We start from the raw sequence: 26,488 nt of genomic DNA, 5'->3' as shown, positions 1-26,488 counted from the left end.
CAAAAAAGGTGAGATCGTGTGTGTGTGTGTGTGTGTGTGTGTGTGTGTGTGTGTGTGTTGCTGGGGATTGAACCCAGAGACATTCTACCTCCAAGCTACACTCCAACCCTATTTTTTATTCTTTATTTTGAAACAGGGTCCCGCTAAGTTGCAGAAGGCCTCACTAAGTAGTTGAGATTGGCCATGAACCCAGATCCTCCTGTCTCAGCCTTCCAAGTACTGGGATTACAAGTGTGTGCCACCACACCTGGCTCAAGGTGAGATCTTTCTACATTGCACAGGCTAGCCCTGAATTCCTAGGCCCAAGCAATTCTCCTGCGTCAGCCTCCTGAGTAGTTGGGACTAACTGCTAGTTTTGACCTCCATTTATCCTTTGTTACCTCCCTAAAGCCTATCTCCTAGGAAGTAGGGCTTTGATATGAACTTTGGGAAGACATAATTCAATCCATAACAAAAGCCTACCATCTGCTAGGCACTTGGGGAGACCCTACTAGTCAGGGTATAAAACAAGAAACTTAAATCCCAGCATTTGGGAATCTGAGACAGAAAGATTGTGGTTTGAGGCCAGCCTCGGTTAGTGAGACCCTTTGAAACTTAGTGAGACCCTGTTTCAAAATAAAGAATAAAATATAGGGTTGAGGGTGTAGCTCAGAGGTAGAATGAATGCTCCTGGGTTCCATTCCCAGTACCACAAAAAATAAATAAAACAAGGAATTTAGTCTAAACAGATATAAAACATAGTAGACACAGCCAGGCATGGAGGCACATGCTTATAATCCCAGCATTTGGGAGGCTTGAGACCAGAGGATCACGGTTTGCAGCCAGCCTCAGCTACTTAGGCCCTCTACAACTTTGTGAGACCCTATTTCAAAATAAAGAATAAAAAAATAGGGCAGGGGATGTAGCTTGGAGGTCAAATGCCCCTGGGTTCCATTCCCAGGCCCACAAAAATAAAATAAAGCAGAGCAGACACAGAAAATATAAATGAAGTGCTAAAAGTTTAGAGAGAAATCAAGAAATGGTAGCTGAGTTGGGCCTTTGGTAGACAAGACCAGGGTAATTCTAGGCTGAGGTAATAGTATAGGGACAAAAAAATTTATGTACAGTCATATATCACTTAATAAGGGGGATATATTCTAAGAAATGTGTTAGGTGATTTCATCATTGTGCAAACATCATAAACTAGACTTACACAAACCTCGCTCCTGTAAGCCATTCACTTGTCATGGCTTGATGCAGTCAAAAGATGAGTATACAGGAGATATATGAGGCTGCTAAAAGAAATAATATACTCTAAAATAATGATCAAAAGAATAGTATAACACATAAGCCAGTAAGTCATTTGTCATTGTCAGATATTATGTACTGCATGTAATTGTGTGCTATACTTTTATACAACTGGCAGTACAATAGGTTTATGTACAACAGCATTATCACAAGTACCTGTGTAATATGTTATGACATTGTAGTGGCTGTGCCATTCATAAGAATTTTTAAGCTCTATTATAATTTTATCCTCTATGTAGTTCATTGTTGGCCAGAATATTCTTCAACACATGACTATATTGGGGGAAATAGCAAATCAGTATTGCTATGTCCATCATCCTAGTCTCCATAATATAGTGGCTTCATCCTGTCATCTTCTGAATTTTAGAATCTAAACCCTGTGTCTTAATTTTTAGGCTCACATAACCAGGTTTAAAGGACTAAACATAGTATACAAGACATTTCAAAATCCAATCCCGAAGTGCCTCTAACTAGACATACTTCTTACTACTGCCCTTCTTCATCTATGTCTCTGTCTCTCCCTATTCCTCCTCCACATATAACACACATTTAAATGTTCAGCCATGTAGGCCTACTTGCTTTTTCCTGAACATGTGCTCCTTGTCATTTCTTTGATTTTTTTTTTTTAACATCACTCCAATATCCCTTCCTCTTGACACTCTTTGAGACACAGCTCATATATCACCTAGACAAAGCCAGCTAAATATTCCTCAGCTTAAACATTCTTGGAAGGAATATTTAAATTTTGATATTTGTATTAGGAATATTTACTCATTTATACATAATTTATTTGGGGTGATATGGTAATTAGATACAGACTGAACAGGTTCTTTTTTTTTTAACAATTTTTTTATTGAACATAAATAGTATACATTTACACTATATTTGGTGCCCTCTCCCCCCCCCGCCCCCATTTTCCCTTCCCCCCTCCCACCAATGGTTGTCCAGGTTAATGAACAGGTTCTTTTTAATTATTTTTGTGGTGCTAGGGATGAAACCCAGCAGCATTCTACCTCCAAGTGATACCCCCATGCCTATATTTTATTCTTGATTTTGAAACAGGGTCTCACTGAGTTGCAAAGGGCCTCACTAAGTAGTTGAGGCTGGCTGCGAACCTGATGCTCCTTTCTCAGCCTCCCAAATGCTGGAATTACAAGCATGCACCACCACACCTGGCTGAATAGGATCTTTTCTAATATCCACCAGTGATTCCCTTTGCAACATACTCAGCTGCACTCTGTTCCTGTTCCTGCAGGTGCTGGCTGTCAAAGCAAGTTTGTTCTGATTTAATGGAAGCATAGTATGAGCATTGCTATAAAAGAAGGGTATATATGGTATATATCAAGTCTCTACGTGTTTTTTTTTTTTTTTTTTTTTTTTTGGTGGTACTGGGGGTGGAACCCAGAGGCTTTCTACCTCCGGGCTATACTCCCAGACCTTTTTTTATATTTTATTTGGAAACAGGGTCTCACTAAGTTGCTGAAAGCCTCACTAAGTAGCTGAGGTTGGCTTTGAACCCGTGTGATCCTCCTGTCTCCCTGTCTCAGCCTCCCAAGCGCAGGGATTACAAGCGTGTGCCACCACACCCAGCTCTCTACGTGTTTTGAAAAGTATCAAAGACAAGAGAAGCTGGGGATACTACAAAATTCAAAGAGTTACCTCTGCTATGGTTTGACATTTAGAAGCTGACTAATGTTCTGGGTCCTATCCTGAATCACTTTAGCCTTCAGAGAAGCTTTGAACTGTGTATTTTGATATATTTTCTGTGAGTGAGTGATTGAGCGTGTGTGTGTGTTTGTGTGTGTGTGTGTAAGGGGGGGGTAGGGAGAGAATGCACACTTATGTTCGCCTTTGCACTTAGTCTATGCCGGCTCTCCAACCTTTCCCTTATGCCTTAATAGTTCTGACTTTCTGTTGCCAGGAATCAGCCTGTTAAGTTCTATTTTATTTCTCCTTCTAATTTTTAAATCTCTTCGTATATATTACCTTCCCCCACCTTTTTTCATCCTCCTTAGCCTTTCTTGTTCCTGTAAAATTTAAGAATAATTTATAATTCTCACCAGCTTAGAGATTTTTTAATCCTATTTTCTACAGTACAGTGTCATCCAGTAGAACCTTCTGTGATGATGGAGATACTGATTTATGCTATCCACTAGTGGCATGTGGCTCTTCCACATTTTAAATATGCTAGTGTAAGCTAGGCATAGTGGTGCACACCTCTAATCCCAGTACTCAGGAGGATTGCAAGTTCACAGCTGGCCTCAACAACTTAGCAAGGCCCTCTAGAACTTAGTGAGAATGTTTCGTAATAAAATAAATAAATAAAAGAGGGCTGGGGTGTAGGTCAGAGGTAGACTACCTCTGAGTTCAATCCTCACTACCACCAAAATAATTAAATAAATAAATAAATAAATAAATAAAATGCTAATATAACTGAGGAACTAAAATTTTAAATTGTAACTAACTTTAATTTGAATAACTTTATGGGGCTAGATCCATATTTAAAGCCGACCTCTACATCATTGATAATTCAGTAGTATGCAGACTACATCATATATTGATAATTTACTAGTATGGAGACAAAAATTGATACATTAGGTAGTCCACATTTGTATGTTCTATCAATAAGACTGAAATTAATTGATTCAGTACCTCATTAATAAAGAAAAGTTCTCTTGCTGTGTAAGAACCTTAGTATCTCCAAATGATTTTATTGGAGGGAAATTTAGCTATCTATCATGATTAAGGTATAGCCAGTGTTCAACTCAAAAGTGATTAAAGTTCAAAGTCAATAAAACTCTAGGAAATATTAATCTGCATAATATTTTATCTAGATTGCTGCATCAGTCTCTTCACATCTACTCTTGTTCTTCAATCCATTTTCCATACTTAAGCTAAGCAATCATTGCAGGCAGAAATCATTGTGTAACCTCACCATACTTTAAAAAGTTCAAAAAAAATTAATTGGTTCTCGAAGATTCTCAAGAAATACTAAAATCTTAAAGCATAGCCTGTAATGATGGTTCTCATCTTACACCATGTTTTCTCTTACTCTGTATTTAAACCAAAGTTCGATGCACTTATTTAATCTTGCGGTACTAGGAATTGAACCCAGGGGCATTCTACCTCCAAGCTATACCTCCCTCTCCCCCAGCCCTATTTTTATTTCTTATTTTGAAACAATCTCCCGAAGTTATGAGGACCTCACTAAGTAGCTGAGGCTGGCTGCAAACCTGTGATCCTCCTGTCTCAGCCTCCCAACTACTGGGACTACACGCGTGCATCATCATGCCTGGCTTCAATGTTCAATTTAAATGGCTCTCATCAAGGTCAGTCCATGTAATTTCTTGACTTCATAATAACAACACAATTAATTATTCCCTTCTTTAAACTTTTCTTCTGACTTTTGTGATGTCAGACTTTTTTCTTTGACTTTTAGGAAATAGAGTTTCTTTTTGATCCTTGGTCCTCTTCACTCTACCTTCTTATTGAGCTCACTCTACCTTCTTATTGAGCTCTTCTAGTGTCATGGCTTTAAATAAATTGTTTATATAATTCTAGCCTGAAGAGAATGGTGCCGGTATATTTAACTTTGTCCTCTTCTCAGATAGTAGGTAACTTAAACGTAACAAGTCTAAAACAGAACTTTGAGCCTAAAATTTAAAATATACACCAAAGGTGAAATAGTACCATGAAACTCCACGTATATGACCCCCAACTCCAACGGTTGTTTCATCTATACAGTATCTTACTATCACATGCCCTACCCCAGCCTGCTTATTTTGAAGTGCATTCCAGACATCTTTTTCAATCTGTATTTTACTCTTCTTAGAGATTATCAGGGTCACACACAATTAACAGTAGTCCCTAATATCATCAGATAGCCTGTGAAATCTTGATTTTCCCAGTCCTAAATCTCTTCATTCCCTAGTCTCTTCCTCAAACCTAAAGTCATCCCATTTTTTCCATCCCCCACCACCAGTTCATCAAGTCCTATCAGTTCTATCTTCAAAGTGTGTGTATGTGCTGCTGGATATTGAACCCAGGGGCATTCTACCTCTGGGCTACACCCTCAGCCCTATTTTATTTTTTATTTTGAATCAGGGTCTCACTGAGTTGTGGAGGGCTTTGAACCTGCCATCCTCCTTTCTCAGCTTCCCAAATACTTGAATTACAAGTATGTACCACCACACTCGGCTCCAAAGTATATCTTGAATCCAACTACCTCTCCTTAAATCTATAGTCATAGATTGTTTGTTTGTTTGTTTGTTTGTTTGTTTTGGTGGCACTAGGGGTGGAACCCAGAGGCTTTCTACCTCCGGGCTATACTCCCAGACCTTTTTTATATTTTATTTGGAAACAGGGTATGACTACTGCTTTGTCAAATCATATTGACTAACCTACCATAGTACATAGTCTCCTAAATGATTAGCCTATTTTCATTTTTCTATAATCCATTCTTCACAGCAGCCAAAGATATCTTTTTAAAAAATTAATCTTTTATCTTTCCCTTATCTAAAACTCTATAGACTTTAGAACAATTTTGAGGGGGTTCTGGGGATGGAACCCAGGGGCATTCGACCTCTGAGCTACATCCCCTGCCCCCCTTTTTTTGTGGTACTGGGGATGGAACCCAGGGGTCTTCTACCTCTGGGGCTACACTCCCAAACCTATTTTATATTTTATTTGGAAACAGGGTCTCTTAAGCCAGCTGAGGCTGGCTTCGAACCATTATCCTATCTCAGCCTCCCAAGCACGGGGATTACAAGCGTGCGCCACCAGGCCCAGCCCCCTGCCCTATTTTTTTATTCTTTATTTTGAAACAGAGTCTCGCTAAGTTGCGGAGGGCCTCACTAAGTAGCTGAGGCCATCCGTGAACTGCAATCCTCTGGTGTCAGCCTCCAGAATGCTGGGATTACAAGTGTGTGCTACTACGCCCTGCTTAGAACAATTCTTAATTGTTCCCACAGTCTCTATTGTCCATATTTTGGTCTATCCTGACCTTACCTTATGCCACTTTCTTATTCACTCTTAGCCAACTTGCCTTCTTTTAACTCTTAAAGTACTCTGAAGTTTGTTCTTGCATTGTAATTTTTACTTATTCCCCCACATGGTCTTATAGTTGATTCATTCATATCAGTCAGATTTTAACTCAGATACTGGTTTTCCTACCTAAAGCAGCCCCAAACACATATTTGGTCACTTCTTAAAATTATTTTTATACTGGAGGTTGAGCCCAGGGACATTCTACCTCCAAGCTATAACCTCAGTCCTTTTTGATTTTTTTTGCTTATTGTACTTATTTTTTAATTTATGTATTTATTTATTGGTACTAAAATTTGAACATAGGTGTGTTCTACCTCCAAGCTATACCTCCAGCCATCATTATGATTTTTTTTAAACAAGTTCTCACTAAGTTGCTGGAGCCTCACTATATTGCCTAGGCTGGCTTTGAACTTATGATCCTCCTGTCTCAGCCTCCCAGGTAGGTACTGGGATTACAAGCGTGTGCCACCATACCCGGCCTCTTGGAAACTCTTTAACCAATGCCCTTAGTTTGTGTTCTTTCTCAGTACTTTTCAGTATCTGAAACCTTCTTCAGGAATTGCTCTCTAAGAGCAAGTACCTTTTCTGCGTTTAGAATGGTGTCTGATAGCCGGGCATGGTGGCTCACGCTTGTAATCCCAGCATTTGGGAGGCTGAGATGGGAGGATCATGGTTCTAAGCCAGCCTCAGCTACTTAGTGAAGCCCTCCGCAACTTAGTAAGACCCTGTTTCAAATTAAAGAATAAAAAATAGGGCAGGGCATGTAGCTTGGAGATTGAATGCCCTGGGTTCCATCCCTAGACCCACAAAAAAGAAAAAAAAAGAATGGTGTCTGACACATATTAGACATTAGTGAATATTTTTTAGTGAAGAGTAAATAAAAGAATTAATTTTGGATACTGTAACTTTTATTATTTAAAGAAGTTGTTTTGTTTTGTGGGTCTGGGGATGGAACCCAGGGGCATTTGACCTCCAAGCTACATCCCCTGCCCTATTTTTTTAATCTTTATTTTGAAACAGGGTCTCACTAAGTTGCGGAGGGCCTCACTAAGTAGCTGAGGCGCGAACGCGATCCTCTGGTCTCAGCCTCCCAAATGCTGGGATTACAAGCGAGCGCCAATATGCCTGGCCTAAAGAAGAAATCTTGCTGAGGGCTTTCATAGCCAAGGAAAACTTGTTCCAAAAGGGTCAGTTTAATTTAATGCCCCCCCACCCCGAAAAAAAGGTAAGGATGGAACTCAGGGCTTTGTACATGTTAGGCAGGTGTTCTTACCACTGAGCTACCTCCCTAGCCACAGACCAGTTTAGTTGAGAGGAAAAGAACGTTTTGAGATAAATTTTTTTAATAGGTTAGATAAGAGATAAAGTTGACAAGATGGGTCTCTGTCTGCCACTTATTTTTTGACTCATTTGTTTGGAATTTACCACTTAGGAACATTATATATCCTTCACTGTATATAGCATGCCATTTAAAATGGTGGTTGCCTAGTAAGTATGTTGAGATTATCCCCTAAGAATTCCAGTTTACAGAGAATCATATCAACAAAAATAGATACAGGAAGAGGAGACAAGAAAATGTACTTAGTTTTAGACCTGTCATTTGCCCATGTTTATTAGTCTGAAATAATGAGCCTACCCTAGTCTGTTTTGTTTCTAGATTTGAGATCTAGAAAAGAACATTAAAATCACTTAAAACCAATGGAAAAATAGGAACACAATTTAGACTACAGGCTTAGATGGAGTGCACTAACACACCCACATACATTTACACACACACACACACACACACACACACACACACACACAGTCTTCAAGGCATTTTTGGTAACAGGCAAAATGCTTATGGTATAATATCATAAAACAAGGCTTTAAAAATATTACAATTTGTCGAATTTGGTGGCACACACTTGTAATCCCAGTACTTTTTTTTTTGCAGTACTGGGAATTGAATTCAGTGGTATTCTACCTCTGAGCAACATTCCCAGCCCTATTTTTTTTTTAATTCTTTATTTTGAAGCAGGGTCTCACTAAGATATGGCGAGCCTCACTGAGGCAGGATTTAGTGAGACTCTGTTTCAAAATAAAAGAATAAAAGCTGGGCGTGGTGGCGCAGGCTTGTAATCCCGCACTTGGGAGGCTGAGACAGGAGGATCACCCAGGTTCCAAGCCAGCCTTAGCTACTTAGGCTCTCAGCAACTTAGTGAGACCCTGTTTCCAAATAAAATATTAAATAGGTCTGGGAGTATAGCCCGGAAGTAGAAAGCCTCTGGGTTCCACCCCTAGTACCACCAAAAATAAATAAATAAATAAATAAATAAATAAAATAATAATAATAATAATAAAAGAAAAGAATAAAGCCAAACGTGGTGGCGCATGCTTATAATCCCAGTACTTGGGAGGCTGAGACAAGAGGATCACAGATTCTAGGCCAGCTTCAGCTACTTAGTGAGGCTCGCCACATCTTAGTGAGACCCTGCTTCAAAATAAAGAAAAAAAAAAAATAGGGCTGGGGATGTAGCTCAGAGGTAGAATACCCCTGAGTTCAATTCCCAGTACTGCAAAAAAAAAAGGGAAAGGGCTTGGGGTTGTAGCTTAGAGATAGAATGCCCCTGGGTTTCATCCCCAGTACTGCAAAAAAGTGTGTGTGTGTGTGTGTGTGTGTGTGTGTGTGTACATACACACACAGCCAAAGCCAGTGTGGTAGCGCATGCCTATAATCCTAGTATTGAGGAGACTGAGGCAGGAGGATCACAGATTCAAGCCCAGCCTCAGCAAATAGGGAGACTCTAAGTAACCTAGTGAGACTTCTGAAAACAGTAACAGAAAAGAAAATAGGGCTGGGGCTATAGCTCTGAGGTGGAATGCCCCTGGGTTCAATCCCTGGTATAAACACACACACACACACACACACACACACACACACACACACACTCTCTCTCTCTCTCTCTCTCTCTCTCTCTCTCTCTTTTTTTTTCTTTCTCTTTCTCTTTCTCTTACAGTTAAGCATGTGGCATGCCTGTTATCTCAGTATTTGGGAGGCTTAGACAATATGATTGCAGATTCAAGGCAGCCTCAGCAACTTGGGTTTAATACCTAGTACTGGAATGAAAAGAAAAAAATTACATAGTATCTCAATTTTATAAGGATATGCTTGTAGAAAATAAAAGACTAAAGAAATGAGGTAAAATCGATAATGGCATGGTGGTGCATACCTGTAATCCTAGTACTTGGGAGGCTGAGACAGAAGGGTTGCAGGTTCAAGGCCAGTGTCAGCAATTTCACAAGGCCCTCAGCAATTTACTGAGACACTGTTTCAAAATAAAAAGTAAAGTATGGCTGTGGATGTAGCTCAGAGGTAAAATGCCCCTATGGTCAAATATGGATCCATGATAAATAGATAATGATGGCTGAGGGTATATCTCAGTGGTAGACCCCTGTCCTAGCATGCACGATGAGGCCCTGGGTTGGATTCCTTGCATGGCCAAAAAGAAAGATAATTAACTTTGAATGGTTTTTATATAATTTTTTTCTAATTTTGCTAAATAAAGGTAATATTTTAATCATAATAGAAGTTTTTATTGTAACAAATGAATGAGGAAAGAAATGAAGGAATGGAGGTCTTGCTTCTAGTCATGGATATAAGATTAACTAAACAAGAAAAAGAAAGAAAGAAATAGCCAGACATGGTGGCACATACTTGTAATCCCAGCATTTGGGAGGCTGAGACAGGATTATAGTTTGCAGCCAGCCTCAGCTACTTAGTGAGGCCCTGTAACTCAGTGAGACCCTGTTTCAAAATAAGAAAAAATAGGGCTGGAGTGTAGTTTGGTGATGGAATGCCCCTGGGTTCCATCTCCAGTGCCGCAAAAAAAAAAAAAGAAGAAGAAAGAAAGAAAGGAAATAGAATGGTATGTTGAGGGAGATAATCGAGTAGAGTTGGTTTTCATACATACTTATATTAAATGTTAACTTAGATGATTGAAATAAGTATATTCCAGACCAGGTGTGATAGCCCACACTTGTAATCCCAGTACTTGGGAGGCTGATACAGGAGGATCCAGGTTTGAAGCCATCCTCAGCAACTTAGTGAAGTCTTCCACAACTTAGTGAGACCCTGTTTCAAAATAAAGAGTAATAAAAAAAAAAAAAAAGAAATAGGGCTGGGAGTATAGCTCAGAAATAGAATGTCCCTGGGTTCAATCCCCAGTACCACCACCACAACAAAAGTATATTCGTAGTATATAATTCTGTTTTATTTTTCAGTGATTTTATTTTTGGGTTTTTTTGTTGTTTTTGTTTTTTTAAAGAAACAATTAAAAAGAAGTGGTTTACTGCTAGAAACTTATCCCAGAATTTGTTATCCTAAGACAGAATGTAGCTGATGCCTTTCTTTGCTGACAGGTATAAGAAGAGCCCTGGTCACAGGGACTATATTGTGTAGATAAGAGTCATCAGTCTTTCTAAGTTCCCTGCCCTTTTTTTTTTTTTTTTTTGAGAATTGATCCTTTTTGAGGGAGACCAGGACTGATTCCAACTTGATCTCTGAATAAGGAAAACATGATGATGTTTGATTTCTTATCTAGCAATATGTTTTGTTTCATTTATTTTGATCATAAAAACAATATGCAGTACAAGAAACTTAAAACCTAAGAAGGTAGAGATTAATTCATTTGAGTTAACTACTATAACTAGTTCCCATTTACCTTTCCAGAAGTTTTCTTTCTAGTCTCACATGTTGCAATGATAGGTAAGAAGGACTAGAACAAGTGATTATGCTGGTGATTGTGGAGAATGTGTGGTAATCAAGTTCCATAGAACCCTTTATTTTGGGGCTATATTCTGGAAATTGAAATGGCACACGTTGTTTGCTATACACCATGGCAGCAAATAAGATTTAGAGTAAAACAATCTTAACCCTTAAGATGATCATAGTTGCACTAAGGAGACAGACGTGGTGTCCATTGTTAGAATTATTGTTACTGTTACCTATCATCCTTGCGATAAAGATTTCCTTATGCTTGCACTCTATTGGGGTTAGTTTCACTACTCCTATATTAAAAGGTTGTAAAATATCCAAAACTTAAGGTTTTTTTCTTATATACTTTTTATCAATATTCCATTCAGGTTATATTCTTTTATTTTAAATATACATATAGGAATTGCTCAAGGTGATGAGGACAATTGATGACAGAATAGTACATGAATTAAACAGTACGGTTCCGACAGCTTCCTTTGCTGGGAAAATTGACGCCAGCCAAACCTGTAAAGAACTTTATGAGTCTGTAAGTGTCTTTTGAGTCTTTTGTGCTACTTTTATGCCTTTCTCTGCAAGCAAAACAAGAAATCTATTGCCATGTATCTAAACTGAATAAACAAATGACATCTTTGTGTTTTTTTCCCACACCTGAGGGCATATAAAATTGAACTGATTTTATATTAAAATATATCATTTTATTGAGTGATGAGGTAAGTCTTCGTGGACTTTAATGATTGGAATCTATAATTGGGAGTAGGAGAATGGGACCAGGTCCTAATTTATTTTATCATGAGGTTGACAAGTCACTTACTATCTTCATATATCTCTGACTAAAGAACTATAAATTTATGTTCACCTTGTAGTACTTGCTTTTACCCCACTACCCACATAATCACTACAATCTTCCTCTTAACTTAGAGGTTTGTAATGTTGAGATTAACAACTTGGATTCAAATCTAAATTAGATTTCACCTCTGCTACTTCCTAGCTGGGTGACCTTGATCATATTATGTAATCTCTTTTCCTCAGTTTCTTTATTTGTAAAATAATACTAAAAGTAGTACTAAGCCAGGCATGGTGGCGCATGCTTGTAATCCCCGCACTTGTGAGGCAGAGACAGGAGGATAACGCAGGTTCGAAGCCAGCCTTGCTGGCTTAAGAGACTCTGTTTTCAAATAAAAATATAAAAAATAGATGTCTGGGAGTGTATTCCGGGGGTAGAAGGGTTTCTAGGAACCCCAGTACCACCACCACCCCCCCAAAAAAGTAGTACTAATTTACAAAGTTGTTAGAGGATTGTGCTGATCAGCACACACAATTGATGCAACTACTAATCTTCATTTTGTATGTAAGTTCTCTTTATCAGTACTTTTTTTTTTTTTTTTTTGCTGGTCTGGGGATGGAACCCTGGGGCATTCAGCCTCAGAGCTACATCCTCTGTCATATTTTTTATTCTTTATTTTGAAAAAGGGTTTCACTAAGTAGCTGAGGGTTTCTGCGAACAGTGATCTTCTGGTCTCAGCCTCCCGAATGCTGGGATTACAAGTGTGCACATAAATGTAACATTCTTTGTTTTTTCTTATTACAACTAAGATCTCTATATCACCTAGTGTATAATTAATTTCCCTTATTGATAGCAGGAGAGAAAGAAATGTGAAGGGACAAAAAAAAAAAAAAAAAGGTTGAGTGTTGAGTAGAATGGTGGGGAGAGAGAGGGACCCAGGTAAAGGAGACAAAATGAACAACCCAGCAGGGGATGTGCAGGAAGGAGGGACATAGGAAATAGTGGGCATGTTGAGGAAGAATTCAACCCAGCCTCATGTCTTCTACCCTCAGAGTGGTTCCTTTTCTCTTTATTGGTGATTGAGCTGATTAAACACAATACAAAGTAATTTCTGAAGTTTTGAAATAAGGATTTTTTATATCAATATATGATTGTTTCTTTTCCCTTTTTATTTCTTTGTTCTTTTAGTTGATGGCAGCTCATGCCAGTAGGGACAGAATTATAAAAAACTGTATAGCCCAGACCTCAGCAATAGTAAAAAACCTCCGAGAAGAAAGAGAAAAGAATTTGGACAATTTAACATTATTAAAACAACTTAGAAAAGAACAGACAAAGGTAAGTTGAACAAAATTTACATTTTCCAGGCAACGTTTTTCCAAACATAGTCTTGAAAATAGAGGCAGTTTTTACTATGTAAATTTAGAGTAGGATATGGTTATTATTTAAACAAAAATGACCTAGAGACTAATGCTTCATTTTTGGTGTGCTTTATTTTACTATATTTAGGCATTAATTGATATGTTAATGTACATTTCATAAACAGATGCAGTATAGCAGCTTTAGGCAAAATAAGCATGTAATCATATTTTATTTCCATTTCTTTAACCTTTCCCTCTCTGTTAGAGACAAAGGATCAGTACAGACCAACACATCAGAAACTCTGGGGAACTACATCTGTATCTACTTTTTGATGCTTAACTTGAGAAGAAACATTTCTTGGTATATTTTTATTTTGAAAATAATTGCCTTTGATTTCATTCTGTAGAAATCTGCTAAAATGTATTATTGATTATTTATTTATTTATTTATTTATTTACTTATTTATTTATTTTTGGTGGTACTGGGGGAAGAACCCAGGAGCTTTCTACCTCCAGGCTATACTCCCAGAGCTATTTTCTATTTTATTTGGAAACAGAGTCTCACTAAGTTGCTGAGAGCCTCACTAAGTAGCTGAGTCTGGCCTCAAACCTGTGTAATCTTCCTGTCTCAGCCTCCCAAGCATAGGGATTACAAGCGTGTACCACCACACCTGGCTTTTTATTTATTTTTATGCTTTTTTTGTACTGGGGATTGAACCCAGAAGCATTCTACCTTTGAGCTACACCCTTAGCCCTTATTTACTTTTTATTTATTTATTTGAGGTACTGGGGATGGAACCCAGGGGCATTCTACCTTCGCACAACACCCCCAGCTCTATTTTTAATTTGGAAACAAGGTCTCACTGAATTGCAAAGGGTCTCACTGAGCAGCTGAGGCTGACCACGAATCACAGTCCTCCTGTCTCAGCCTCCCAAATGCTGGAATTAGAAGTGTGCACCACCACGCTCAGCTTACTTTTTAATTTTGAAACAGGGTTTTATGAGTTGCTGAAGCTGACCTCTAACCTGTGATCCTCCTTTCTCAAACTCCTCATTGCTGGGATTACAGGTGTGGACCACCACTCCAAGATTATTTAATTTCAGGATATTACTCTCTTCAGCCAATGAAATATAGTACTATTTAAATATAATCAGATATACCAATGCACTGTTATAATTTATTTCCCTACTCTAATTATGGGTCTTTGGCTCTTTTGGGGTCACCATTTTTCTACTTTATTGTGTATCCTTCCAATGTTTTAATTTTGAGTAAAATAGCAAGTACTCACCAGAAAATGTATGAGAGGAACCCTTATTTTCTCAAGTCAGCTGCAATGTAGATAGGGTGTGGACTTCAGAATATAGTTAATTCTGCAGAACTGTTTCTTTATAGCCCTTGTATGTGACATATCAGAAAAATATTTGAAATATATATATCAAACAGTTGTTCCTTAGTACCCTGGGGAATTGGTTCCAGGACTCTACTCTCTTCCCACCGGGGATAACAAAATCCTCAGACACTCAGGTTTGGTTTTTTTTTTTTTGGGGGGGGGGTTTGGTGGTACTGGGGGTGGAACCCAGAGGCTTTCTACCTCTGGGCTATACTCCCAGACCTATTTTATATTTTATTTGGAAACAGGGTCTCGCTAAGTTGCTGAGAGCCTCACTCAGTAGCTGAGGCTGGCTTCGAACCTGCGCGATCCTCCTGTTTCCGCCTCCCAAGCACTGGGATTACAAGCGTGCGCCACCACGCCCAGCTCTCAGGTTTTTATATAAAATGGCATAGTATTTGCATGTAACCCATGCATATCTTTCCTTATACTTTATTTTTTATTTTTTATTTTTTCTTCAGTACTGGGGATGGGACTCAGGGGCATTCTACCTCTGAGTTACAACCCTAGCCCTATTTTTTATTCTTTATTTTGAAACTGGGTCTTACAAACCCAGATCCTCCTGTCTCAGCCTCCCAAATGCTGGAATTACAAGTGTGCATTACCACACCAGGCTCCTTCCTTATACTTTAAATCACCTGTAGAGTGTTTATAATACCCAGTACAAGTGTTGTATAAATAATTGTTATACTGTATTGTTTAAAGAATAATAACAAGAAAATGTCTGTACATGTTCAATATGTTGCAATTTTTTTGTCCTTAATATTTTTGATCCTCATTTGTTTGAATCCAAAGTTGCAAAACCTAGCTACTTAGTTGCCTTCTGCAACTCAGTGAGACCCTGTTTCGAAATAAAAAATAAAATGTAGGCTGGGGGTGTAGCTTGGATGTAGAATGCCCCCATCACCAGTACTGGGGGGAAAAAAAAGATGCAAAAAACCTGCTGATACTGGGCCAGCTATAGGTTATTATGTGGAATGCATTGTGCATTACTAGCTTTTAAAATGATTCATATGTAACTTTATGTAGTTTCAAATTTACAGAAAGGTTGCAGAAACATTGTAAGGAACTTCCATGTACTTTTTATCTACATTTCCTTATTGTTGTTTTGTCCCTCCTGCTTTACCATTTCATTGTCCTCACTCCCTCCTTGCCTGCACCCTCCCCTGTTCTCGCACTCCCCACTCACCTGAACACATGAGCATCATCTTTTCCTGACCAATTTTGAGAGTGAGTTGGACATATTATGCCCTTTACCCTTAAATACCTTTGTTATTTCCTAAGAACAGGAACTTTTTCTGCACAGTCATTGTCTAATAATCAAAATCTTGTCTATAAGATGACATAGCAGGTAACTTACAGATCCTTTATGTCAGGTGACTGAAAGTTCATTGTGGAATGGAATCATGCTTTTTATACTGAGCAGTTGTGAAATCTGCTCTTTGCTTAGTAGATGTAGCCAAAAATTAGGAAGGAGACATTGTTGTCTCTCCCAGGCCTGAAGTAGAAAAGTCCTGTTCTGAGGCTGCACACAGGTGAGTAGGGTGGGCTGCACTCTCTCATTCCACCAGCTCAAGTTGCTTCCCTAGTTTCAGGCCTAAGCCTCTCTTCTACCACTGCTTCAAGCCTGTATTCCATACCTGTTTTTTCATCAGGTGGTAATGGATTCCTCACACTTAAGCCGTTTTGGGAAGGGGTAATATTGGGGATTGAACCCAGAGGCATTCTACCTCCAAGTTATGCCTCCAGCCCAGTTTTATTTTTATTTGTAAACAAAATCCTTCTAGGTTGATGAGAATCTCACTACTTGCTGAGGCTGTCCTTGAACCTGCTGTCCTCCTGTCTCAGCCTCCCAAGTACTGGGATTACAAGTGTGTGCCACCACACCTGGCTGACTTGAGCTGTAACATTCTTACCTCACCTGCAGGCTTGTGGGTTGTAAAACTGGTCAAAATTGAGCTTTGCATTTTGTACTTTTTGTAGATGTTGACAAAGGAAACTGTAGGGCTGGACTGTTGAATCAAAAACTGAAAAATCACTATTTGCATATTAAGTCAGAGATTAGAGTGACTTTTGTTAGTGGAGAGCAAAGTTCAGAACTAAACCACTGAATGTTTGGGAATGATTGTGTCACACTGTTTGCTCAACCCTCAAATCTGCCCCTATTCCTTTAGGGCTGGGAAAGTCACCAGTGCTATCTGAAGGAGAGGGGTTTATAGAGCAATCTGTGAGTTATGTAAGCTTTGCTTTCTAGCCTGATAATGTATAGGGTAAGAGAGCAGGCATGCATACATGCGTAGTACATAAGCAATGAGATGGGGGGGGGTTGGTTTTTTTGTTTTTTGGTTGTTTTTTTTTTTTTTTGTACTGGGGATTGAACTCAGAGCCATTCTATGTCCAAGCTACACCCCCAGCCCAATTTTATTTTTTATTTAGAAACAGGGTCTTGCTAGGTTGATGAGAGTCTCACTACTTGCTGAGGCTGTCCTCAAACCTATGATCCTCCTTGTCTCAGTTTCCCAAGTACTGGGATTACAGACATGTGCCTCCACACCTGGCTGAGATGTGGATTTTGTTTTCAAGTTTGCTACAGACATGCATTCAGAAAGAGAGAGCTCTTAAGCTGGTTTTGGTTGGGAGGCTGAGACAGGAGGATCACAGGTTCACAGTTGGCATCAGGTGCGAAGTTAGTGAGACCCTGTTTCAAAATAAAGAATAAAATAGGGCTAGGGGTATAACTTAGAGGTACAGTACCCGTGGGTTCAATCCCCAGAACCGGGAAAGGGGAGGGGGAGAGAGGAGAGAGGGAGACAGACAGAATATGTTCTTAGAGATGTTCCAGCTTTGCCCTTTTATTTTCTATCTGAGGAAACCTACACTCAGAGACACTAACTGATATTCCCAGAGCCACAAGCTAGTAAGCTGGGACTGTAACCTGTCTCTTCCAGCTCTAGATTCAGTCAGTTTCTTTACATAAAGTTCTGACTAATAGTCACATTCTGATTACTTGAGTGAGCCTATTTTATTTATATAAAGAGATGTCAGTCTGAAACTCACCTGTTTTTTACTTGAGTCCTTAATTTGGAGAAAGGACTTTCCTTGCTGGAACTCTGTAGCTGCTATAATCTCATAGTGGCCTTTTGAGAGGAAGGTTACTTGTTGAAGGTTACTTGTTGAAGGTTCCTCAAAAAAAACAGCCATCTCAGAGGCTGTTTGTTGGTGCCACTGATGTATTAGAAGTTGGCTGTGATATCTGTAATGTTGCAAATAGAAAAAAGACAAAACAGAAATTGTGAAACTCTAAGGAAATAAATTTATCTACCTTGGTGTTGTTATCACCGTGTAAATTAATTCTTCTGAAACTTTTTCCCCAGTCTCTGGGACTCTGTTGAATTCATCCTCTTTATCCTGTCACCAGCCAGTGCTTTCTGCATTTTGTTTAGACGATACATTAGGCCAGATGACTAGCTCTCTGAGTGCTTTTCTCTTTTTGGACAGTACAGTTGTTCAAAGGTTTATAAGATCTCTATATATAAAACAAAGTCTCGTCTCCCTGTAATGTATAAATACTGCTTCTTGGTCTTCCTTCTGGAGCTATACAGTCTAAACTCTTCTTTAAGTGATATCCTTTTAAATATTTGAGAGCAGTTAGAAAGATGTCTTAGTGTCATATTATCACATTGCTTGTCAGCTAAACTTTTTAAAGTTACTGTTTCTCTGGTAGTGAGTCCAGGCCTTGACAAAGTAATGAAACTTTAATGATTTTTTTGTCTGTTCATTAAAATTCATAGCACGTTGCTTAGTTGCTTCTTCAGGCTTGCTACTACTTGGGAACATAGGATCAGTCATTAGAAATGCAATTCTTCAAACCGGGCGTGGTGGCGCACGCTTGTAATCCCTGCACTTGGGAGGCGGAGACAGGAGGATCACGCAGGTTCTAAGCCAGCCTTGCTGGCTTAAGAGACCCTGTTTCCAAATAAAAATATAAAATAGGTCTGGGAGTGTAACCCGGAGGTAGAAGGGTTTCCAGGAACCCCAATACCACCAAGAAAGAAAGAAAGAAAGAAAGAAAGAAAGAAAGAAAGAAAGAAAGAGAGAGAGAGAGAGAGAGAGAGAGAGAGAGAGAGAAAGAAAGAAAGAAAGAAAGAAAGAAAGAAAGAAAGAAAGAAAGAAAGAAGGAAGGAAAAGAAATGAAATGCAATCCTTCAGCCGGATGTGCTGGCGCACGCTTGTAATCCCCGCACTTGGGAGGCTGAGACAGGAGGATCGCACAGGTTCAAAGCCAGCCTCAGCTACTTAGTGAGGCTCTCTGCAACTTAGTGAGACCCTGTTTCCAAATAAAATATAAAAAATGTCTGGGAATATAGCCCAGAGGTAGAAAGCCTCTGGGTTCCACCCCCAGTACCCCCCACCCCAAATGAAATGCAATTCTTCCCCACTTTCCATAGATTCACCCATATATACCTGTTTACACTTTGACGTTAACTAGTTCTGAGTTTTTACAGGGAGTTTACTGGAACCACTGGATCAAGACCAAGTTCCTTTTTGGTTTTGGGTGTGTTTTTTTTGTTTGTTTGTTTGTTTTTTTGTACTGGGTGTAAAACCCATGGACTTTCTACCTCCAAGCTATACCCCCTTTTGTTTTTTAATTTTGAAACAGTTGCTGAGACTAGGCTTGAACCTATGGTCCTCGTGTCTCAGACTCCAAAGTACTAGCATTACAGGCATGCATCATCATGCCCAGCCTGAGGTCCATTCTGATTACTATTGCATGCAGGTTTTTCAGAGCTCCTGCCTGAGTTTTCCTAATTGGTCTGGATCTTTGGCTTTGGTATCAGACTCCTGGTTTCCCAGATCTCACAGTTCTCTGCTATTTCATTCCCAGATCTGTTCTGGATTCTTTAGCATGAGGAAGTCATCCTGGTTTTAAACCCTTCTTAACCTCAACCTACAGTTCATTTTTTTCCTCCGATTTTTTCTGAATTTTTTAAGCCCTCTTACTGGAGCTAGCTTCTTGTTTTAAGTCCCTGTGATAGGGTGTGACTAGGAGTAATATGGTTCCTGCCATCTGGGCCTGCAATGGAATTAAGTGCTTTTCTGGTAGAGTAATTAGGGTGGCAGTTAGGAAAGTTAGACAGCATTTTAGCTGTGCATGGTGGTGCACGCTTGTAATCCCAGTACTTAGGCTGAGATAGGAAGATTGCAGGTTCAAAGCCAGCCTCAGCAGCTTAGTGAGGCTCTCAGCAACTTAGACCCTGTTTTAAAATAAAACATGAAATAGGTCTGAAGGTGTAGCCTGGAGGTAGAAGACCCATGGGTTCCATCTCAAGTAGCAAAAATTAAAAATAAAAAAGTTTAAAAAAAAAAAAGACTGCATTCTAGTCTTGGACCTATGGCTATGTAATCAAGACTCATTTTTTTTTTCTGGATCACTTAGAATTTCTTTTTTCTTTTTTCCTTCTAGTTTCTTTTTTTTTTTTTTTAATTCTCTCTCTAAGTCAACTTGCTATTTCCTTGTCCTTTCCTCTTCCTCTGTGCTAGCTTTGCAAAATTGTAGTTATATAGTCAGTTTCTAGAACTAGAAATGTTGGGCTCAAAGACATTTAAATGTACATTTTTTATAAGTCCTGCCAGTTTGCCCTCCATAGAAGTAACAATTCATACTCCTACAAAAAAAATGAGTGTATATGAGGATAAACTAGGATTGGCTTTATCTGATTTTTAAATATTTTCATATTATGCTTTAATTCCTGTTTCTGTATACCTGAGTAACATTGAACTTTAAAAAGAAAAATAAAGGTTTAGGGCTGGGGACATAGCTCAGTGGTAGAGTGCTTGCCTCACTGCACAAGGCCCTGGGTTTTATCCCCAACACTGCAATAATAATAATTATAATAATGATGATGATGTTAATCAACCATTTGTATGTCTTCTGTGAGCTGCTTAGTGTTTAAGAAACGAACCCCCCACCCCCCACCCCCCATACTGGGGATTGAACTCAGGAGCATTCTACCTCCAAGCTACACACCCCAGCCCAGCCCTTTATTTTATTTTATTTTATTTTATTTTATTTTATTTTTTGTGGTACTGGGGTTCCTGGAAACCCTTCTACCTCTGGGCTACACTCCCAGACCTATTTTATATTTTTATTATTTGGAAACAGGGTCTCTTAAGCCAGCAAGGCTGGCTTTGAACCAGCGTGGTCCTCCTGTCTCCGCCTCCCAAGTGCAGGGATTACAAGTGTGTGCCACCACTCCCGGCCCTTATTTTTTTTCTTTATTTTGAAACAAGGTCTTACTAAGTTGCAGAGGGCCTTGCTAAGTAGCTGAGCCTGGCTGTGAACCTGTAATCCTCCTGTCTTAGCCTCCTAAGTACTGGGATTACAAGCATGTACCACCATACCTGGCTTAGGAATCTTTTTTTTTTTTTTTTTTTTTTTTTTTGTGGGACTGGGGTTCCTGGAAACCCTTCTACCTCTGGGCTATACTCCCAGACCTATTTTTTATATATATTTTTTTATTTGGAAACAGGATCTCCTAAGCCAACAAGGCTGGCTTCGAACCTGTGCCATCCTCCTGTCTCCGCCTCCCAAGCATGGGGATTACAAGCGTGTGTCACCATCCCCAGCTGGCTTAGGAATCTTTTGAAAAGCCCTCAAGGTGATTATGCAGCAAAGTTTAAGAAAGTGTTCTCTAAGATTTACCAGCTGACCAGATATGGATCATGGGGACTGTGCCAAATAAGGTCCCAAAAAAGGTCCCCAAATCTATACCATTAACAGTCAAAGATAAGAGAGCAGCAGGTTTTGTTGGGAAAGCAGTGTGGTTTTAGCTCTCTACATTTCATAACTTCATTTTTTTTTTCTTTCTTGCAGTTAAAATGGATGCAGTCAGAACTGAATGTTGAAGAAGTGGTAAATGACAGGAGCTGGAAGGTATAGAATTGTGTGTGTTCATGGAGAGAAGTAGGAGGGAAACAACTGGCGAAGGGCGAAGGGCAAAGGGAGGAGGCTCTAAGGAGAATGGAGGTTGTTCGCTAACCAGCAGCTTTTTGGTGGTGGGTGGAGCACTATTTACCTCCACATCCTATGAAAATTAGCTTTACAAGGACATGGTAGAATTTGCTTATCTGCCATGGTAACGGAATTGGAGATGTTTTACATCTTCTAATACTAATTATGGGAATATCTGATATTTGGAGTTTCTGCTGTCATTAACTGAGAACCTTCAAAGATGCTATTTGTTAAAATTAGCTTTTTGTACATAGTTAAGTTTCTATAAATTTTCATATGATTAATTATCTGTTAGTTTCTTGTCCGCTAATATACTGATCTTGAAGCTTTTTGTTGTATATAACTTTACTGGTGTCTGGTTGGTAAGAGATGTTTTAACTGCTCATAGGTTCATAATGTTCCTTTTTACTACCTGTGTGGTTCTGATTAGGAACTAGATTGGAGGGCCAGGTCCTAGGACTTTACATGTAGTCAGAAATCACAGAGTTCTAACTTTAGTTTTAAAAACGATTTCCAAAGGGCAAAGCCTGTTAAATCTGAAAGAATAATGAATTGAAAATTCTGCTTTTTTTTTTTTTTTTTTTTTTTTTTTTTTGCGTGTCTGGGGATGGAACCCAGGGGCATTAGACCTCCGAGCTACACCCCCTGCCCTATTTTGTATTCTTTATTTTGAAACCAGATCTCACTGAGTTGCAGAGGGCCTGAGTAGCTGAGGCTGTCCACGAATAGTCTCAGCCTCCCGAATGCTGGGATTACAAGTGTGTGCCACCACGCCCGGCTCTTATCCTTTGAAATTAAGTAATGGAATGGTGTAAATCCTTGGAGAGGTTAACCAAAACAAAAACTAGAATTCTGAACCATAGTTACTAGGATAATTTGGCTGTCATGCCAGTTATTCATAGAGTCCCATTAAATGTAATTACACAGAGAACATCAAATATAGAGGACAGCTGGAGAAATAGCAGTCCAGCAGGAAAAGAAAAGAACAGTGCTCTAGGCTTGACCACTATCTCTATCTGAACCTCTTTTCAGACCTTGACTGCTGAGCTCATTGGATTCCTAACTTGTGGCATTTAATAACTGTTTCTTTTTCTAGAGAAACTTGTTTGTTTGTTTGTTTGTTTCAGAAATAATCATGTTAGCTTGATGGTTGTGTATGCCTGTAATCCCAGTACTTGGGAGACTGAGACAGGAGGATCACAGATTTGTGGCCAGCCTCAACTACTTAGTGAGGCCCTCCACAATTTAGTGAGACCCTGTTTAAAGAATAAGGCTGGAGGTGTAGCTCAGAGATAGAATGCCCCTGAGTTTCATCTCTAGTACCACAAAAATAAATAAGTATGTAATGAATTAAAAATAGGGCTAGGGGTGTAGTTAGGAGGAAGAATGTCCCTGGGTTCAATCTCCAGTAACACACACACACTTTTTAAACAAATCTTGTTTAAAATATACACAAAAGCAAAAGGAAAATATTTAATCACTGGACATAAATAATAGAGTTGATATTATGATATATAATCTTCAAGTTTTTTATAAGCATGTTCATACTTCTTACTTTTTTTTTAATCACAAGGGAAGTCATCCTACCTCTTTTTTGTAAACAGCTTGTTTCCTAACATGTTATTTTTCTGTGTCACTATAGAATTACATCAAACTTGGTGGGGGAGTAGAATGTAACGTATTGGGCCATGAATAAATTTCAAAATACAAATTGGCTTTCTTTGCTTCATCTTATTTCTTTATTCTCTTCTCTTTACCAAAATATTGTGTATCTATCTACCCTTTCTACCAATTTGATAAAGATGTGCTCTTTGAAAGATTTTGGCAACATTTCTCCATTTAAGTTCTCTGGAGAAGTAATATGTATTCTTGTCAGGAAGGGAGGAGCACAATGGACATTTAGCTTGTAAAAACTAGTGTAGAAGATTGTGATATATGTAAAATGTAGTGAGAAGAGCAAAACCTGTTCAGATTTGACATCACAGATGCTCTTCAAATAATCCCCTCACAAGCTGAAAATATTCTTCAAGAAAATGCATTGAATACACCTGACCTACCAGACTTCATAGCTTAGTCTAGTCTACCTTAAGTTCTCAGGACATTTAGATTAGACTACAACTGGGCATTGAGACAGTCACTCTGCATATCACTAGCCCAGGAAAAGATCCAAATGTGTAGTGTGGTTTCTGAATGCATATTGCTTTTATACCATCAAAAAGTTGAAAAATAAGTTGGACCATCTAAAGTCATTATTATTGTACCCTGATCTACACTAATTTTTTTATTTTAGAACAAGACCTCACTAAATTGCTAAGGCTAGCCTCAACTTGCTATTCTTCTGTCTCAGCCTCCCAAATACTGGGATTACTGGATTGTACCACTGTGCCCAGCCTATCTGTAGTTTTTTAGAAAAAAATGATTCTATCTCTATAAAAAATGAGGCCCAGTGGGTGTGGTGGTGCACGCTTGTAATCCCAGCATTCGGAAGGCTGAGACTGGAGGATGGCGGTTCACAGACAGCTTCAGCTACTTAGGCTCTTTGCAACTCAGTGAGACCCTGTTTCAAAATAAATAATAAAAAATAGGGCTGGGGGTGTTGGAGGTAGTATGCCCCTGAGGAGTTCCATCCCTAGTATCACACACACAAAAAAATGAGGCCCTTATTTGTTTTAAAAAGAAAATATACAGCTATGATTCAATAGGCCAGCAAAAATGGGTAAGGAATCATTTAGGGAAAAGATTTGGAAAGCCGGTGTGGTGGCTAATGCTCGTAATGGGAGGCTGAGACAGGAGGATCCAGATTTACAGCCAGCCTCGACTACTTAGTGAGATCCTCTGCAACTCAGTGACACTCTGTTTCAAAATGAAGAATAAAAAATAGGGCTGGGAGTGTAGCTCAGAGGTAGAAGCCCCTGAGTTCCATCCCCATTCCACAAAAAAAAAAGAGAGAGAGAGAGATTTGGAGAGGCTCAGCCAATTGTTTGTCATTCCAAGCAGTGGGTGAGGGCAGCTGATTTGAATTCTTTTCTGGTGTGAACACTGGCAGTGTCAAGTGGAGCTGGGAACTGAAGTGAGATGAGTTATATGTTAAAAATGGTCAGAAATCATATAATTTCTATGCGTGCATGCTGCTGGAGATCAAGCCCCAGGGTATTCTATCTATGAGCTACACCTCCAGTCCTATTTTGTTTTTTATTTGGAAAAAGGGTCTCACAATGTTGATGAGAATCTCACTAAGTTGTAAGGGCTGGCTTCGAGCCTTCAAACCTCCAGGCATGAACCACCAAGCCTGGCCTTTACGTGTTTTCTTTTAACTGAGGTACACAATTTAAAGATTAAGACACTGAATGATACTACTCAATACCTTAGAAACTCCCTGTGTGGATTTGGGGGTAAATTCTGAGAAGAAATTCTTTTAAATCTTAGAATTTTCTTTTTAATTAGACACTTCAGTTATAACTAGACACTTCAAAGTTTTAGATACATGTTCAAAAATTAATTTTTTTCTTAAAATTATATACATATTAAGGATGTGCAGTAAAAATTCTGCCTGGTAGCCAGGTGTGGTGATACATGCTTGTAATCCTACTACTTGGGAGGCTGAGACAGGAGGATTACAGGTTCGAGGATAACCTCAGCAAATAGCTTTTTTTTTTATTTTAAGGAAGCAAGATAAAGCAAAAATTTATATAAATTTATACAGTTTAACAAAGGAGTGGTCCAGCTGGCAAGTAGCCTATTTAGGAGAAGGATCTAGCACACCTTTAGAAAAGTAAAACATATCTAAATAACAAGATCTAGTTTTTATCTTAATTGTTTTGTTTTTTTAACTTGGCAAGGCGATTTACTTTTGTGCAGAAAGGTGTGTACATAACTACATACCAGGTGAACGGTCTGCTCAGCCTTTTATCTCCTAATCCGGAGGCCACTACGCCATTTTCCATTAGCTGGAGTATGTTTTTTTGTTTGTTTGTTTGTTTGTTTGTTTGTTTGTTTTTTGGTGTGTGTGTGTGTGTGTGTGTGTGTGTGTGTGTGTGTGTGTGTGTGTCGGGGTACTGGGGTTCCTGGAAGCCCTTCTACCTCCAGACTACACTCCCAGACCTATTTTATATTTTTATTTGGAAACAGGGTCTCTTTTAAGCCAGCATAGCTGGCTTCGAACCTGCGTGATCCTCCTGTCTCCTCCTCCCAAGCACGGGGATTACAAGTGAGCGCCAACACGCCCAGCTGGAGTATGGTTTTTATAATCTAATCCAGCTAAAATTATCTTGTGAATGAATATCAAGACCTTTTGTGCACTTAACACCAAGTAAATCAGTTTGACCTGATTAGGAAACACCTCTGCTTCAAAAATCTGTTGACTTGGAACAAAAATGATAATATTCTTCTAATATATCAGATGACATTTAGATCCAGACCTGATTTATGTAAGGTGACTCAATACTTTTTATTTCCCTTTAAATATCTTAGGTGTTTAATGAACGCTGCCGAATTCACTTCAAGCCTCCAAAGAATGAATGAAGAGAGAGAGTTTATTGAAAGGACCGGGTCATCTCATCAGAGCTAAGCATGACAGACATCGACAGGGTGGGCTTCCTAGGATGATTTCTGAGCCAACAGTCCAAGACCTCTTGTTGATTTCAGCCCCACTTAGCCAAGACCTCAAGTCTAAGTAATTCTGATAATTAGGAAATAATCAACTGCTATTTTATACTGATTGTGTAAAAAAAAAAAGTTTTGTAACTATTAAAATAATTTTCTGAATCATTGTACACATTTATTTGTTGGTTTTTAACATTAAGACAATAAGTTCTTAGAGAAGGTGCACATAATTTCATCATCTGATTTTATTTG

General features: G+C 38.9%; 1 protein-coding gene across 2 annotated transcripts in view; it reads left to right on the top strand.

The window, feature by feature from the left end:
- The window catches only part of MIX23 (mitochondrial matrix import factor 23), a gene marked incomplete at both ends in the record, with an annotated part of 29,333 nt that extends 3,178 nt beyond the window's left edge, over nucleotides 1–26,155 (top strand). Inside the window, 4 exons of one of the 2 annotated variants that reach the window (XM_080695898.1) lie at nucleotides 11,490–11,615; nucleotides 13,062–13,208; nucleotides 21,497–21,556; nucleotides 26,105–26,155. In XM_080695898.1, coding sequence (XP_080552024.1) covers nucleotides 11,490–11,615; nucleotides 13,062–13,208; nucleotides 21,497–21,556; nucleotides 26,105–26,155 — 384 coding nt within the window. The remainder of the gene's footprint in view (nucleotides 1–11,489; nucleotides 11,616–13,061; nucleotides 13,209–21,496; nucleotides 21,557–26,104) is intronic. The other variant, XM_080695899.1, reaches the window with a different exon arrangement.
- Between the last annotated feature and the right edge of the window lie 333 nt (nucleotides 26,156–26,488).

This window comes from Muscardinus avellanarius (genome assembly GCF_963383645.1).
Source record: "Muscardinus avellanarius genome assembly, chromosome: 5".
Lineage (NCBI taxonomy): Eukaryota > Metazoa > Chordata > Mammalia > Rodentia > Gliridae > Muscardinus > Muscardinus avellanarius.
Note: the sequence above shows the minus strand (reverse complement) of the source record. Positions and strands in the feature narration are given on the sequence as shown.